This window comes from Nycticebus coucang, chromosome 11 (assembly GCF_027406575.1).
Source record: "Nycticebus coucang isolate mNycCou1 chromosome 11, mNycCou1.pri, whole genome shotgun sequence".
In the NCBI taxonomy this organism is placed as follows: Eukaryota; Metazoa; Chordata; class Mammalia; order Primates; family Lorisidae; genus Nycticebus; species Nycticebus coucang.
Window position 1 is genome coordinate 83,357,444 of NC_069790.1, and position 18,834 is coordinate 83,376,277.

At 36.5% G+C, this 18,834-nt stretch overlaps 1 protein-coding gene across 6 annotated transcripts in view; it reads right to left on the minus strand.

Moving 5' to 3' along the window:
* IMMP2L (inner mitochondrial membrane peptidase subunit 2) overlaps nt 1–18,834 on the minus strand; it is a 980,841-nt gene that overhangs the window by 921,815 nt on the left and 40,192 nt on the right. For all 6 annotated transcript variants that reach the window (XR_008383663.1, XM_053609135.1, XM_053609139.1 and 3 more), the window contains one exon: nt 10,980–11,116. Coding sequence is in view for 5 of the 6 variants with exons in the window: in XM_053609135.1 (XP_053465110.1) it covers nt 10,980–11,114 (135 nt within the window). In the remaining variant the exon portion in view is untranslated. The remainder of the gene's footprint in view (nt 1–10,979; nt 11,117–18,834) is intronic.

Below are 18,834 nucleotides of genomic sequence, written 5' to 3' on the forward strand. Positions count from 1 at the left end.
TTTTTATTAAATCATAACTTTGTACATTGATACATTGATGGTGTTCAGGGTACTGCTTCAATATACAATGTGAAATGCTTTCACTGAACTAAGTAACACATCCATTACAATTATACTCATTTCTTAATAGTTTTGAAATGAACTATTGCATCATGCACATTAGGTGAGATCCCCCCCAATACTCTCTCTCCTCCCATATCTCCCGTCCCCTCCCCACTCTCTCCACTTCCCTTCTACTTTCTTGACTACAGTTACATTTTGCCATTCATATAGTGTGTAGGTGGTTATATATTGATTCATACTAGTATTGAGTACATTGAATACTTTTTTTCTCATTCTTGAGATACTTTACTAAGAAGAGTATGTTCCAGCTCCATCCAGGTAAACATAAAAGATGTGAAGTCTTCTTTTTTTATGGCTGCATAGTATTCCATGGTATACATATACCACAATTTGTTAATCCATTCATGGGTTGATGGGCACTTGGGCTGTTTCCATATCTTGGCTATTATAAATTGGGCTGCAATAAACATTCTGAGGCAAATGTGTTTGTTGTAAAATAATTTTTGATCATCTGGGTATATACCTAGTAGAGGAATTGCAGGATCAAACAGTAGGTCTACTTTTAGTTCCTTAAGTGTTCTCCAAACTTCTTTCCGAAAAGGTCATATTAGCTTGCATTCCCACCAGCAGTGTAGAAGCATTCCCTTCTCTCTGCATCCTCACCAACATCTGTAGTTTGGTGATTTTGTGATGTGGGCTAATCTTACTGGAGTCAGCTGATATCTCAAAGTAGTTTTGATTTGCATTTCTCTGATGATTAAGGCTGATGAGCATTTTTTCAGATGTTTGTAGGCCATGCACCTGTCTTCATCAGAGAAGTTTCTGTTCAAGTCTCTTGCCCACATAGAAATAGAGTTATTTATTCTTTTCTTATTGATTAGTTTGAGTTTTCTGTAGATTCTAGTTATCAGACCTTTGTCGGAAGAATAACCTGCAAAAATCTTCTCCCATTTTGAAGGTTGTATGTTTGCTTTAATTACTGTGCTCTTGGCTGTGCAAAAGCTTTTTAGTTTGATCAGATCCCAGAAATGTATTTTTAGTGTTGCTTCAATTGCCCAGGGGTGTCCTCCTCCTCATAAAATATTCTCCCAGGCCGATTTCTTCAAGTGTTTTCCCTGCACTCTCTTCTAGTATTTTTATAGTTTCATGTCTTAAGTTTAAATCTTTTATCCAGTGAGAATCGATTCTTGTTAATGGTGAAAGGTGGGAGTCCAGTTTCAGTCTTCTACAGGTTGCCATCCAGTTCACCCAGCACCATTTATTAAATAGGGAATATTTCCCCCACTGAATGTTTTTGATAGGCTTGTCGAAGATCAAATGGCAATAAGTAGTGGGGTTCATCTCTTGGTTCTCTATTCTGTTCCATAAATCTACTGCTCTGTTTTTGTGCCAGTACCATGCTGTTTTGATCACTATAGATTTATAGTATACCCTGAAGTCTGGTAAGGTGATACCTCCTGATTTGTTCTTATTTCTGAGTAATGTATTTGCTATTCAAGGTTTTTTCTGATTCCATATAAAATGAAGTACTATTTTTTCAAGTTCTTTAAAGTATGACAATGGTGCTTTAATTGGGATTGCATTAAACCTGTAAATTGCTTTGGGTAGTATGGACATTTTAACAATGTTGATTCTTCTGAGCCATGAGCATAGTATGTTTTTCCATTTGTTAACATCTTCAGCTATTTTCTCAGAGTTTCATAGTTCTCCTTGTAGAGGTCTTTCAAGTCCTTTGTTAGGTAAATTCCCAAATATTTCATCTTCTTTGGCACTATGGAACAGAGTCCTTGATTGTTTTCTCAGCTTGACTATTGTTGACATATATAAAAGCTACTAACTTGCAAGTATTTTGTATCCTGAGATGCTTCTGTAGTCCTTGATCACTTCTAAGAGTTTTGAAGTTGAGTCCCTGGGATTTTCCAGGTACAGGATCATATCATCAGTGAAGAGTTAGAGTTTGATGTCCTCTGACCCTATTTGGATACCCTTGATCACCTTCTCTTGCCTGATTGCCATGGCTAGGACTTCCATTACTGAGTTGAATAGCAGTGGAGACAGTAGGCATCCTTCCTCATTCCTCATCTGAGAGGAAACGTTTTCAATTTTACACCATTCAATATGATATTGGCTGTGGGTTTGCTGTAGATGGCCTCTAGCAGTTTAAGAAATGTCCTATCTAAGCCTTTTTTTTTTTAAGAATTCTGATCACAAAAGGATGCTGGATATTATTAAAGGCTTTTTCTGCATCAATTGAGAGAATCATATGGTCTTTGTTTTTTATTTTATTGACGTGCCGTATTATATTTATAGATTTACATATATTGAACCAACCCTGTAACCCTGGAATAAAACCAACTTGATCATGGTGTATAATTTTTTTGATGTTTTGTTGAATTCTATTTGCTAAGATCTTATTGAATATTCTTACACTGATATTCATTAATGATATAGGTCTATAATTTTCTTTCTTTGTTGGATCCTTTCGTGGTTTAGGTATCAGGGTGATATTTGCTTCATAGAATGTGATGGGAAATATTCTTTCTTTTTCTATGCTTTGGAAAACATAGTATAATCTAGGTACTAGTTCCGCTTGAAAGGTTTGATAGAATTTGAATGTGAAGCCATCTGGTCCTGGACTTTTCTTTTTAGGGAGATTTCGTATTGTTGATGCTATTTCAGTGGTTGATATGGGTCTATTCAAGGTTTCTAATTCTTTCTGATTGAGTCTAGGAAAGTGGTGTGTTTCCAGGTATTAGTCCATTTCCTTCAGATTTTCATATTTCTGGGAATAGAGATTTTTGTAGTAATCATTGAGGATTTTTTGAATTTCTGAAGTGTCTGTTGTTACTTTTCCTTTATCTTTTCTGATAGACGATATTAGAGATATTACTTTTCTGTTTCTGGTTAGGCTGGCCAAAGGTTTATCAATTTTGTTAATCGTTTCAAGAAACAACTTTTTGTTTCGTTGATCTTCTGAATGTTTCTTTTGTTTTCTATTTCATTTAATTCTTGGGCAACCATTTCTTGCATGTGACACCAAAGCAAAAACTGACATTTGGGATTTCATCAAATTGAAGAGTTTCTGCACAGCAAAGGAAACATCAACAGAGTGAAAAGACAATCCATGAAATGGGAGAAAACATTTGCAAACCATACATCTGATAAAGTATTTATATATAAAATATATAAGGTACTCAAACAACTCTATATCAAGCAAACAAGTGACCCAGTTAAAAAATGGGCAAAAGACCTTAGTAAACAGTTCTCAAAAGCAAACATACAAATGGCCAACAGATATATGAAAAATATCACTAATTATCAGGGAAATATAAATTAAAAGCACAACAAGATACAATCTTGCATCTGTTAGGATGGGTATTATCAGGCTTGGCACCTGTTGCTCAGTGGTTAGGGCACCGGCCACATACACTAGGGCTGGCGGGTTCAAACCCAGCCAGGGCCTGCTAAACAACAATGACAACTACAACAAAAAAATAGCCAAGCATTGTGGTGGATGCCTGTCGAGGCAAGGGAATCACTTAAGCCCAAGAGTTTGAGGTTGCTGTGAGCAGTGACGCCACATCACTCCATGAGGGCAACATAGTGACACTCTGTCTCAAAAAAAAAAGATGGCTATTATCAGAAAGACAAAAGTTAAGTGTTGGCAAAAGTGTGGAGAAAAGAAAACCTCTGTGCATTGCTGTGGGAATATAAATTAGTACAGCCATTAGGAAAAATAAGGAGATTGCTCAAAAAATTAAAAATTGAACTACCAGTTGACCTACAAATACCACTTCTGCATATGTATGCAAAAGAAATGAATCAGTATGTTGAAGAGAAATCTACACTTCTATGTTCACTGCAGCACTATTTGTAAAACCAAGATAGGGAATTATAAGTGTTTCATTGATCAATGAACAGATAAAGAAAATGTGGCATGACAATACATATACAGTATACACACACAATGAAATGTCAGTTATACATTTTTAAAGATTCCGAATGTTTAATTTCTTAAGAGTTTTGCATAGGAGAATTTCAAGACATTTAATCTACCATAGTTCAAGAAACTAAAGTGTAATCCCTTCTTAAAAAGTTTAAAATGTTTAGGTTTTATAAGAAAATAATAGGCCAGGTGCAGTGATTCATTCCTGTAATCACAATAGTTGGAGAGGTCGAGGCAGGCGGATCACATAAGGACAGAAGTTCAAGACAGGACTAAGCAACATCGTGAGAACCGTATCTCTACAAAAAAAAAAAAAAAAGCTGGCCATGGTGGTGCATGCCTATAAGTCCCAGCTACTTGGGAGGGTAAGGCAGGAGGATCATGTGAGCCTAGGAGTTGGAGGCTGCAGGGAACTATCATGATGCTACTGAACTTCATAGCCAGGGCAGTGAGAGAGACCCTGTCTCGAACAAAATAAAACAAACAAACAAACAAAAACAACCAGAACAAAAATAGTATTTTCCATTAACTTTAGAAATCATTCCTCTGTCACTGTAAGGCTTAATTTCTATACTTGTTTAAATTCTTATTTACTACAGAACCATCCCAAAATTAAATAACTTACTAATTATATCATTTCATAAAACAAAATATCACTGTGAGAAGGAATAGTATAGACAAGCAGCCTAATGGTACTAAAATATAACTTTTATTAGTTATTATTTAGTAAAACAAGTAACTCTCAGACTGGTTCAAGCCAGTTATAAAACTTGCATGATTGTGTGAATTTAGGCAAAATACCTCAACTGTCTCATCCTCAGTTATTTCAAATGTGAAGTTTAGAACTTGAGTCAATATCCCTTAATGTATCTAAAGCTGTATACTACTCTGAAGAAAGTATTCAGCTAAAGAAAAGCATTAATGTATCAATGAGCCAGCATCATGACTTAGAAGGAAGAATGTACAGAATTACTAAGTGTTAAAAGGGAATTAGGTATGCAACTCACTCTCAAATGTTTCAATAACACAGTAAGAATGTGTGCATATACCTGCATAAATATTGAGGTAAGGGGAAGAAAGGCAGGGAAGAAGGGAGAGAATAAAATAAATTTTCCCAGGCTCGGCGCCTGTAGCTCAGCGGCTAGGCCACCAGCCACATACACCAGAACTAGCAAGTTCGAACCCAGCCCAGGCCTGACAAACAACAATGACAAATACAAAAAAAGAAAAAATAGCCAAGCATTGTGGTGGGTGCCTGTATGTAGTCCCAGCTACTTGGGAGGCTGAAGCAAGGGAATCACTTAAACCCAAGAGTTTGAGGTTGCTGTGAGCTATGACACCACAGCACTCTACCGAGGGTGACATAATGAGATTCTGTCTCAAAAAAATAAAATAAAATAAAAAAATTAATTTGCCCCATTACTGAAAATTGGTGTCTCTGGGCAGAGAAGCCATGGGAGTTCTCTGCACTACTTTGTAACTTTTGTGTAAATCTAAAATTCCTTGAAGAATTTTTTTAAAAAAAGCATAATTAAGTCAGTGTTTAAATAACAGACATAATTCTGGCTATATAAAACAGAAGCATACAGTGGAAAGTAAAGAAATATCCATAAAGGGACATTATAAAGTTATCACTCACCAACTGTTTCGAGATCACATGTTTGTTGCTATAAATACAACAAACTCTCTCTTGATGACAGATTACAGAACTATACAAAAACTCATAATATTCCTAAGGGGTAGAAACCTCAGGTAAGATTTCTGAGCCAAAGGTAATTTGGGAAGAAAGCATACAAGTAAGCCAATAAAGCATTCTAACATGAAATCCTGGCTTCCTCTGAAGTCAGCCCTGCAGGCCAAGGCCAGCGACAACACAGAGGAGTCAGCACAGGAGGAAATGTGTGCCAGGTGGTTCCTAGCATCTTGGAAGTGCAAATTCAGCAGCTAACATAAAATTCCCTAAATCTACCTTCATTGCTGGTGTCTAAATCACAATATGTCTGTTTTCTTGAGAGTCTTTTTGTATCCAGCTTCTCAGAATGTCAAAATAACAGTTACAACCAACAATGACTATTGAGTATTATTAAGCCCTCTGTAGGTTAAAAAAAATTTTTAAGTAAAAAAGATGGAGAGAGAGAAGGAGAGAGCCTCTTTGCTTGCTTTTTTGACAGAACTTTTAATTTCAAACTCAGCAAGAAAGAAGATAATGACTGCAAAGAGCCAGGTAGGAGTCACAGAGGTTTATTACAAACCAGTTTCTTCAGGACCATACAAAGCTAGCTGAAAGTCAAGACAATTTCAAACCAATGAATGTTTGTTACTGATGAACAAAGTCCTCAATGTTGATTAAACCCCATTTCCCTCTTATTCTCTAATTTCCTAATATATTCTGCATGCATGTATCTCCGAAGTCTGAGCTAGAGAGATAGTATTGTATAGTAGTGTTTTCAAGTATTTTCCCCTCTGGCTATGCAAAATAGAAAAAAGAAAATAATACATTATGTAAAAATCATGTAGCAACAAAAATAAGATAATGACATTTCAAATTGTTTAACTTTTTAAATTCTTAAATCTTAATTTTAATTGGGAAAGGCACACACCTTTCATCAGAACCAGTGACCCTGCTGTAGGCATTCTCAATCAAATAAAATCTAAAACTTTGGTATGAGGTCATTAAACTATTCCCAGGGCATCCTTTTACTCTAAAAGCATCTGTAAGCGATTGAAGTTCTAATTTGAATAATTGCATTCCACCTACATAAATTCCCTTTGTAGTTTCAACTATATGCAGTATCAGTCTTCATTTCCTGAATTAAATTAATGTCATGTAATTCAGTGCTCTTCTTTTAAAAAAAAAAAAAAAGTGCATCTACTTTCATAGTAACCTTTCAGCAACCAGTAGAAGTGATTCATGTGCACTAGAGGGGACTAGGTTGGTATGAATAATCATTAACCAACAATTTGTGCCAGTATTCATTGTGTGTTCAGCACTGCAAAAGGACATTTCGCCCAATAAAATAGATGGAGCTATACAGTTTTATAAAAAAAAAAAATCAAATGTTTTACCAACTATCTCCTATTTTCCAATGAATTATATCAATGTACCACTAAAAACTTTATGTTCATGTATGATTTACCTTTAACAAGCTGAGACTCCTCATGTGTGATCACCCCTATCCTTCTAGTCAGATACTTAACAAACTGTAAATTAATACTAAAAAAAAAAAACCTACTGAATAGTGTTTAAAAAGAATTCTTATTCATAAGAGGGAATCCTGAAAACAAGCTTCTCCTAATCACAAGCCAATAGAATTTTTGAAAAGACCTAAAAACAGTTCTTATAGTAAAATCTGTTACTCAAAGTGAATTTTTCAGTCTTGTCATAATAGCACTTATTCAGTAAACCGAAAGGACTGGTATTAAATGAGATCTGATCTTTCAATCCTTAGATTTTCTCAAATGACACATCTACAAGCGGTTAAGTGATATTTTAGAGTGGCTTTTTTGAGAGTCAGGAAAAATTGCTGTGTTCCCTGTAAGATGCTCAGGGACTTCCAGAGATGAGATCTCCACATCCTGCCAGCCATTTCAGAACTTAAGTCATTAGAGAAATTTAAAGACAAGAATTTATTTCAATTGCCAAAAATTCTGCTGAACTCCACAGTCTAAACATGTTTAGCTCATCAAAGCAAAGATGTCTTCAAACATGCTGAATTAGTTAATTTCCAAAACTCATCATTCCAATTTTTGCTCTTAAATAATTTTACATATGATTTAGTGATATCTGATGAAATTATAAATAAAATTATCTGTTATACCTAGAGTTAGTCTCAAATTCATAAAATATAGACCCAAATGTAATAAACACATATTTTTCCTTTCTTCCCAGAATATCCTTTTTTTAATTTTTTTTATTTTGTTTATTTTTTTTATTAAATCATAGCTGTGTACATCAATATGATCATGGGGCACCATACACTTGGTTCATAGAATATTTGACACATTTTCATCTCATTAGTTGACATAGCCCTCCTGGCTTTTTTTTTTTTTAATGACAAGGTCTTGCTGTATCATCCAGACTGGTCTCAAATTCCTGTCTCAAGTGATCCTCCCACCTCACCCTCTCAAAGTAGTGGATTATAGATGTGAGCCATGATGTCCAACCTCACCCTCTCAAAGTAGTCGATTATAGATGTGAGCCATGATGTCCAACCCGAATATCCATTTCTTTTATTATGAAAATAGCATACCCCTTCCTCTGGGAAATATATTCTACTCTCACTCCCAAAGAACAACATTGCTCAAACAGATGTCATCATTTTCTTAGGGATCACTCATCCTAGCCATAGGCTAAGGGAACTAACTGTCCAATCATGGTTCCCAATCCTGATAACCAAAGTTGATCTATTCATTTCTATATTTAAGAGAATGTGACCCAAGCTGAATCAATAACAGCCTTTCTCCAAGATTATTCAGACTAAAATTAAGACAAGAGAAGTGATCTCTCAGGTGGCAATGAAACTGGGCATACTACATCATGACAGCCGCCAGCACCCATGTGCCTTGCCATGCAGAGAAAGCTGCTCTGAGAAGAGTAAGCCAAGATGAAGACAGAAGCAGAACTCAGAAATGGCGAGAAGACCAAACACCCTGGCAGTGTTTAAGTCCAGTGGTCCCTAACAACTGATGCACTCCTCCTGCCTTCCTCATGGGTACACAATAAGCCTTTCATAAATTCTGCTTTAGACCAAAGTTAATTTCAGCTGTTTTTCTATAACCAGTAGCCAAGGAAACTCTACATAATATACCAAACAAATTCTAAGGTAATAAATTTGACTTCTAATGGGTGAGTCCCAGGAATACTGAAAGAAATTCTAATGCATCTATAGATTCTAAATGCATCTAATGCAAACCTGGCATTAGTCCACAGACTGATGTTTAAGAGCGACATGATTTAATACTTTCTTCACTGCCTTCTTCATGAATATAAGCTTTGCCCTTAATAAGACAATCGATTTCTTGTGAATAAGAACCATATACTTTTTAATGAATTTTGTTAGCTTTCAGCATAAGCCATTAACATAAATGTTCAATAGGAATATACTGGGCTAAAAATATGAAGACTGAAATACTATGAGTGCCACATGATCCTCTGGAATATTATATCCAGAGTAAGTAGGTTTTCTGTTCTGGAAAAGTCCTTCTTAGGACAGTGATGGTTTGTGTAGCAAGACAGCACTGAAAAGAAATGGAGAAAATCATTATTAACCTGATTATTTGTTACCAAAAGATAGATACCCATGGATGGATTCAAAGGAATCCTTGGGAAGGGATTTGAGTGGCTGTGGAGAAGACAGTTTTAATCTGAAATGAACAGATTCAAAAGCTTAGCAAAGAATGTCTACCTCTCCCTAAGGTTTGCATCTAAGGCAAGGCTGCTAGGAATTCAAAATTAAAGAGGTAGGAAGTCTAAAATCCAATTTAAGTTAAAGGCATTAAACTATATTTAGAAGTAAAGGCATATACCTATAAATTTCTCTTCCAATGTTTACTATATGCCTACGTTAAAATATTTTTTGCATTCAAGTAAGTGACCAGTTTGCTTTAGGCTAGTGACCCCTATGAAGAGAACCTGAAAGACAAAGGTTAAGTAAGAATCCCCTGTCCAGGGCGGCACCTGTGGCTCAGTGAGTAGGGCACCGGCCCCATATACCGAGGGTGGCGAGTTCAGACCCAGCCATGGCCAAACTGCAACAAAAAAATAGTCAGGTGTTGTGGCAGGTGTCTGTAGTCCCAGCTACTCAGGAGGCTGAGGCAAGAGAAATGCCTAAGCCCAGAAGTTGGAGGTTGCTGTGAGCTGTGTGACACAACGGCCCTCTACTGATGGCGATAACGTGAGACTCTGTCTCTACAAAAATAAAAAAGAATCCCCTGCCCTAAAGAAGGCCTTAACTATCCTCAAATGATAGCAGTAGAATATAAAGGCAGCCTGGCTTTAAACCTTTATCTCCACCAAAAAAGCACAGCACCCTAAGGATCCACTGATCTTCATTATCTCACTGACTACTAGAACTCAGGAAAAAGTCTGATTTGTAATAGCACAATTACAATAAATAAAGCAAATTCATTCTAACTCCTTAAAGCTGATATCTATACCCTTAACTAGTTCTAACATAAAAAAAAAAAACTGAGCTCGTTATTATCTGTATAGTTTTAATTTCTTAGAAGCTTACATGTTCATTTTTGTCATTTGTTTTATGCTACTGAGCTCAGGACATGAACTTAATACCAGTTAAGTAGGGAAGAAACCAAATCATATTACAAAATGCAAATTCTGCATAACTGCATAAACTTAAACAGCTAGGTTCTAGACATGAACTTCAGAAAAACAAAATTTCCTCTAAGTTCCTCCAGAAGACTATTCGTATAAAACTTTTAGATATCTCCAGTCCAAAGTTCTTCCACTGAAAATTGCACTTAATCTGTTCAATCAGCAATATGCTAAAAAAAGCACACAGGAATACCTGGGATCAGTGATCTAGACTTCTCTGCAAACTAAAATCATGCATCTATATGATAACATAGAGTAAATGAATTTGACCCAAAACTATTCTGCAACTGTACTAGTAATTTGGTCTTAAAAGAACATCGAAAATGGCCATATTCACAGAAAATGGTGTCATTTAGCAAAATTTCTTAAGAATCTCCATTTACAATTCTCAGAAAAAAAAAAAAAAAAACTATGACCCAAAGGAGTATCTGATAGTTATTTTTATTTACCTCTGTTCTGATAATAATATGACTGCATTAGAAGACCTTAAAAAGAAATTTACTGAAGTGAAATTGCAGTTGAAGGCCTTTTTATGACCTTTCAGCTCCCAGAATAGACATAATAACTACAACTCCCATTTCTAGTGCTTGAGAAACAAGGAAGAATAAGCTTTAGGAAATGAAGCTGTATCATCTTCACCTGCATTGATGCTCCTTCCACTCTTGCCACACAGGCGACACGATCCAAGAAAGTCACTGCCATGGGCACTGCCACAAAGAAGCCTTTACAAAAGGCCTTAACATATCTTTTCATCCACCCTTGTGACTGGGCCATACCTAAAAATTAAAAAAAAAAAAAAAAAGTAGACAATTAGCATTTAGAAAGGTGAAAAATAAACTTACAAAACAGCACAAGAAAAATAAGAAAAACAATCTTGTCTCTTAATATATTTTGCACTTGTCCCTATAACCATTGAAATAAATTTGACCTAAAATCCCAAAAGGAAGAGTTCTTTCACAATGGCTTCCTGCGCCCAGCTCAGTGGCTCAGTCTGGGGCCCCAGACAATGCCCAAAGTTCTCCACACTCCTGCTCAAGCTCTCCCAAGGCAGTTCAACTGAGTGCCAAGTCCAAGAACACCGAAACAGTTCACAGAGCTTTTCCTGATTCTGCTCTTCTCCAATATCATCCCCCAAAGAGGCATATTTGGGGGAGTTTTCATCTGGTCACCTACAGCTATATTTTGGGGTGATGTGTCCTGAACCCCAATAACAAACAGCTTCCCCACCTGGAAAACAAGAGGACTGCTTTTGAAGATTCTACATCTTGGAGAGAGAGAAAGAACTTGGTGAAAAAGCATGGAGGCAGAGGGATCTGGGAAATTCAGAAGAAGGTGGAGTTTAGGGAAGAAGGAGTGGCTCATGCAAACTTCATCTTTCTCAAAGTCAAGAAATTCAACAAGGTGAAGGAAATGGATCAATATTTGGAATCACACCCTCTCCCTAGACCTACTCCAGATGAAATAGATCTCCTGAAGAGACCAATTTCAAGCACTGACATCAAAGAAACAATAAAAAATCTTCCAACAAAAAAATGCCCTGGTCTGTATGGCTTCACACCAGAATTTTATCAAACCTTCAAATAAGAGCTTATTCCTGTATTGCAGAAATTACTCCAAAAAATTGAGAAGGAAGGAATCTTCCCCAACACATTCTATGAAGCAAACATCACTTTGATACCAAAACTAGGAAAAGACCCAATTAAAAAGGAGAATTTCAGACCAATTTCACTAATGAATATAGATGCAAAAATTCTCAACAAAATCTTAGCCAACAGATTACAGCTTATCATCAAAAAAGTCAAACATCATGATCAAGTAGGTTTCATCCCAGGGATGCAAGGCTGGTTTAATATACGCAAGTCTATAAACGTTATTCACTGTATCAACAGAAGTAAAACTAAAAACTATATGATCCTCTCAATTGATGCAGAAAAAGCATTTGACAAAATCCAGCATCCTTTTCTAATTAGAACACTGAGGAGTATAGGCATAGGTGGCACATTTCTGAAACCAATCGAAGCTATTTATGACAAACGCACAGCTAACATTTTACTGAATGGAGTAAAACTGAAAGCTTTTCTTCTTAGAACTGGAACCAGACAAGGTTGTCCTCTATTACCATTACTATTCAACATAGTGCTGGAAGTTCTAGCCAATACAATTAGACAAGACAAGAAAATAAAGGGCATCCAAATTGGAGCAGAGGAGGTAAAAATCTTCCTCTTTGCTGATGATATGATCTTATACTTAGAGAACCCTAAAGACTCAACCACAAGACTCTTGGAAGTCATTAAAAAATACAATAATGTTTCAGGATATAAAATCAATGTCCACAAGTCAGTTGCTTTTGTATACAGCAACAACAGCCAAGATGAGATGTTAAAGACACAACTCCCTTCACCATAGCCCCAAAGAAAATGAAATATTTAGGAATATACCTAACAAAAGAGGTGAAGGACCTTATAAAGAAAATTATGTAACCTTAAGAAAGGAAATAGTAGAGAACCTTAACAAATAGAAGAACATACCATGCTCATGGCTAGGAAGAATCAACATTGTTAAAATGTCTATACTTCCCAGAGCAATTTACCGATTCAACGCCATCCCCATTAAAATACCAACATCCTATTTTCAAGACTTGTAAAAAATGATTCTGCATTTTGTATGGAACCAGAAAAAACCCCGTATGGCTAAGGCAGTTCTTAGTAATAAAAACAAAGCTGGGGGTATCACCATATTGGATTTTTCTGTATTACAAGGCTATAGTGGTCAAGACAGCATGGTACTGGCACAAAAATAGAGACATAGACATTTGGAATCAAATAGAAAACCAGGAAATGAAATCAACAACTTATAGCCCCCTAATCTCCAATAAAACAAACAAGAGCATCCACTGGGGGAAAGATTCCCTATTCAATAAATGGTGCAGGGAGAACTGGATATCCACATGTAAAAGACTGAAGCTGGACCCGTACCTTTCTCCAGTCACAAAAATTGATTCAAGACGGATAAAGGACTTAAATTTAAGGCATGAAACAATAAAAATCCTCAAAGAAAGAATGGGAAAAACACTGGAAGATATTGGCCTGGGGAAAGATTTTATGAGGAAGACTGCCATGGCAATAGCAACAACAGCAATAAACAAATGGGATTTAATTAAATTGAAAAGTTTCTATACAGCCCAGGAGACAACAACCAAAGCAAATAGACAACCTACAGAATGGGAAAGGATATTTGCATATTTTTGAATCAAACACTTAATAACCAGGATCTATACAGAACTTCAATTAATTCACAAGGAAAAAAACCAACAATCCCATACATCAATGGGGAAGAGAGAGGAATAGAATCTTTTCCAAAGATGACAGATGAATGGCCAGCAATCATATGAAAAAATGCTCATCATCCCTAATTATTAGAGAAATGCAGATTAAAACCACCCTGAGATATCACCTAACCCCAGCGAGAATGGCCTATATCACAAAATCTCAAAACTGCAGATGCTGGCACAGTTGTGGAGAGAAAGGAACACTTTTACACTGCTGGTGGGACTGCAAACTAATACAACCTTTTTGGAAGGAAGTATGGAGAAACAGCAACGAACTCAACCTAGACCTCCCATTTGATTCTGCAATTCCATTACTGGGCATCTATCCAGAAGGAAAAAATACCTTTTATTTTTTAAAGGTATTTTAAAAGACACCCTGTACTAGGCTGTTTATCACAGCCCAATTTACAACTGCCAAAATGTGGAAACAACTTAAATGTCCTTCAACCCAGGAATGGATTGGTAAGCTGTGGTATATGTATATGATGGAATATTATTCAGCCATTAAAAAATGGAGATTTTGCAGCATTTGTACTAACCTGGATGGAGGTGGAACACATTATTCTTAGTGAAGCATCACAGGAGTGGAGATGTATGAATCCTATGTACTCAATTTTGATTTGAAGACAATTGATGACAATTAATAACATGGTGGGGCGTGGGGGAAGGGGAAAGGAGACTGAGAAGGAGGGAAGGGCTGAGGGAAGGTGTAGCAGCCCATATAGCCTATGGCTAGGAGGAGTGAGAGTTATAAGAAATACCTGTATAGCTCAATAGTGGAACACCTTGGTGGAAAGGGCACGGAGAGGGATTTAGCTCTCCTAAACAAGCATGAGAGCTCGGGAGATGAGAGCAGTGGTGAATTGGCAGTCTCTACACCTGTGGCATTGAGAGGCATAAGATCAGCCATATATTAGGCTGGAAGAGAAGGCAGTCAGGTGCATGCACATTCTATCATGGACGCACTTACTCTGACTCTGTCTCCTCTCCTGCCTGCAGAATGCCAGCACAGCATCTCTCTGCTGAAGATTTCCAAGCTCTGCTAAAGACTAAGATCCTATCTTTCTAAGAAGACTGCTTTATTCTCTCTAAGACACACTCTCTCTCCAGCTAAAGTAGATAGGCCTCATGTACCTAACAGACCTGAGCAAGGTAAATTAGTGGTTCGCGTCCAGAACTTAGTTAAGCCGGACCTGAGACCTGGCAGTCTTGGTCCTTTACAAGTGGTGTCAGGAATGAGATGTGACAGAAAGGGAAAAGAGGAGAAAAAAAAAAAAAGATCAAGACAAGAAAAGAAAATGGTGACTAATCGTCACATAAATTGGTTTTAATTTTGATCAAGTATGTTACTTAAATATTAATTTTCAACTCAACATGTTAATATGTTGTTTAGGATATTGTATCCTCATTTACAAGTGACATATATTTGTAATTTCTCCTTTATAATAGTATATTTTCTCCAACTTTAATGTCGGGTGTACCCAGATCAAGTAGAATGATTTTGATGTATTTCTTGTTTTTCTGCTCTGTTTTTTGAAATTATCTTTTACTTTTATTATAAATATTAGTTGTCTATTTTCTGATACTTAAAAAAAAAGAAATTAATTGATGACTCCATACTGAATTTCAGAGTCAAAGCATTGAATAGTAGACATACTCTTATTTGACCATGTGAATGTTACTTTCTTTACATTATCATTATTATTGCTTAATATTTCGATGTAGCAGTTGTCTGATTACTTTTCTGAAGGTATTTATGTTCATTTGTTCTATACAAGGTTTTTGTTTCTAATCCTTATCTTAAACATTGTTATTGTTATTATATTTTAAGTCTTTTTAATTTTGTGAAGGCAAAAAAAAATGGAAACCTAATTAACACATGTATATGTAAAAATTAAAATTAGAATAAAAATATGCAAAAAAAAAAAAATCCCAAAGGGAAATACTCAGGTTAACTCTTTTCAGTAATTCAAATTCACGTGATATATCAGTGGAAAATTTCTCCCCACAAAGTAATAAGAAGTTAGAAAAAAAATAAGCATTGCAAAAGTAATTCATTTTCTTTCTTTTTTTTTTTTTTTACAATGTGATAGTTTCATATACAATTTGAAATAGTTTCATCAAACAGGTAGTTACTGTGTTAAGACATTTATATTCTACATTTAGTAAATTTCACATGTACCCTTGTAAGATGCACCATAGATGTAATCCCACCAATTACCCTCACTCCACCCATCCTCCCTCTTCATCTCCTCTCCCCCTTCCCCATATTCTTGGGCTAAATTGGGTTATAGCTTTTATATGAAAGCTATAACTTGGTTTCATAGTAGGGCTGAGTACATTGGATACTTTTTCTTCCATTCTTGAGATACTTTGATAAGAAGAATATGTTCCAGCTCCATCCATGTAAACATGAAAGAGGTAAAGTCTCCATATTTTTTAAGACTGCATAGTATTCCATGGTATACATATAACACAATTTATTAATCCATTCGTGGGTCAATGGGGACTAGGGCTTCTTCCATGACTTAGCAATTATGAATTGGGCTACAATAAACATTCTGGTACAAATATCTTTGTTATAATGTGATTTGTGGTCTTCTGGATATATACCTAGTAGAGGAATTGTAGGATCGAATGGCAGGTCTATTTTTAGATCCCTAAATGTTCTCCAAACATCTTTCCAAAAGAAACATATTTGTTTGCATTCCCACCAGCAGAGCAGAAGTGTTCCCTTTTCTCCACATCCACGCCAACATCTCTGGTTTTGGGATTTTGTGATGTGGGCTAATCTTACCGGCATTTTTTCATATGTCTGTAGGCCATGTGCCTGTCTTCTTCAGAGAAGTTTTTCTTCAAGTCCCTTCCCCACCCTGAGATGGGATCACTTGTTCTTTTCTTGCTAATACTTTTGAGTTCTCTGTGGATTCTGGTTATTAAACCTTTGTTGGAAACATAACCTGCAAATATCTTCTCCCATTCTGAGGGCTGTCTGCTTGCTTTACTTACTGTGTTCTTGGCTATGCAGAAGCTTTTTAGTTTGATCAGGTCCCAGTAATATATTTTTGGTGTTGCTTCAAATGCCCGGGGGGCGGGGGGGGGTCCTCCTCATAAAATATTCACCCAGGCTGATTTCTTCAAGTTTTTTCACTGCACTTTCTTCTAGGATTTTTATAGTTTCATGCCTTAAGTTTAAATCTTTAATCCAGTGAGAGTCTATCTCAGTTAATGGTGAAAGGTATGGGTCCAGTTTCAGTCTTCTACAGGTCGCCAGCCAGTTCACCCAGCACCATTTGTTAAATAAGGAAATCTTTTCCCCATTGAATGTTTTTAATTGGCTGTCAAAGATCAAATAACGTAAGTAGCTGGGTTCATCTCTTGGCTCTCTATTCTGTTCCATACATCTACCTCTCTGTTTCTTGTGCCAGTACCATGCTGTTTTTGTCACTATTGATTTATAGTATAGTCTGAGGTCTGGTAGTATGATTCCTCCTGATTTTTTTTTTATTTCTGAGTAATGTTTTAGCTACTCGAGGTTTTTTCTGATTCCATATAAAAGGAAGTACTATTTTTTTGAGATCTTTAAAAATGTTGAAAATAGTAAATCATTTTTTGTGCTGAATTTATGCTCCTTATACCCCTGATGTCTGTTCTGTTCTACAGCAACAGAAATTTTAGTAGGACATGTGGTTTTCAGCCTCTCTTGTAGCTAAGTGTGACCAGCCTCCCTTGCAGCTAAGTGTGACCCTTGCAGCTAGGTTTGATCAATGACATATAAGCAGAAATGACATACATCTAGGTTATACCCTTAAAAGGAACATGCCCTTTGCTTTAAATTCCCCGTCATAGAACTTTAATAGTAACAATATTGTAGTAGGTGAGGATTGGCCTCAAGTATGCAATAAAAGCTTTAAATAAAGATGGCAAAGCAACAAAATAGAAGAATCCTAGTGGGCATAATAACTGTCGATGAGAAATAAATCACTTTCTCTCATATTTAAAGTGCTGCTATATTGGCCTTTGCCATACACATAGTAGCCAAAATGCTCCTAACTAATATAACAATGAAATCTATTGTACATCAGAGGAAAAAAGCACTACACGTCAATTCAATACATGTAATTACCAAATCTAACTTAGCCTGTACCATTCGATTTAATTTTCAGATTTTCCATGGATAAGGAGATCCTTTAACCCAGGAGTCCCCAGCTTTACTGGCATGAGGGACCAATTTCATAAAGGATGATTTTTCCATGGACAGAGGAGGGATGGGGAGCATTAGATTCTCATAAGGAGTGTGTAACCTCAACCTCATATGCAGTTTATGGCAGAGTTTGCGATCCTATGAGAATATAATGGTGCTCCTGATCTGACAGGAGGCAGAGCTCAGGAGATGATGCCAGCAATGGTGACTGGCTCACCTACTGCTCCCCTCCTGCTGTGCATCCTGCTTCCTAACAGGCCACAGACTGCTACTGGTGGGTAGGCAGGCCAGGGCAACGGGGTGGGAGAGGTGTGTTAGGGACCACAGCCTTAAGAAAGATAAATGACCAGTTTGTTCCCTAACTTGGACAAGCTCCACATGCTTGACCTCTTCTCCCTTAGTGTGTGAGACTAGATCAGAGCAAAAATTCCTTAACAGAATCACAAGGTTTGTTCAGACCTAACAAACCCCACAAACCCCACGCTCCTTCCAAATGACCTAGAATTTCTTTTCCTCTTGAGAGCAGCTTTAGAAGGGTCCAGAAATGCAATTCAGACCAAGTATTTGTCAGAAAGGCATACACCAGGACATTATCTTGACTTCTCAAGTTCCCAAAAGCCACACTATAAGAGTATTGTTATGATAATATTAATATTATGGAAACGAAAGTAAACCAAAATAGGCATGAACATGGGAAGGAAAGTAAAAAGGTATATGGGGGAAAAAAAAAGAGGACAAGGGGGAGGGATAAAATAAGTAAAGATAAAAAAGCAGAAAAACTATAGGCAAATTCTGGCCAGGTACTCATTTCTGAAGATTTTATCCAGGGAACTACATCATTTAACCTTGAAAAGAGAGACCAGAGGAGCATATGAAGAAAGGATGCTACTACCTATATGACACACAAATTATTATAATCATAGAACCACTTGCAAAGAGTTTCACCCAAAAGAGTCCACTTC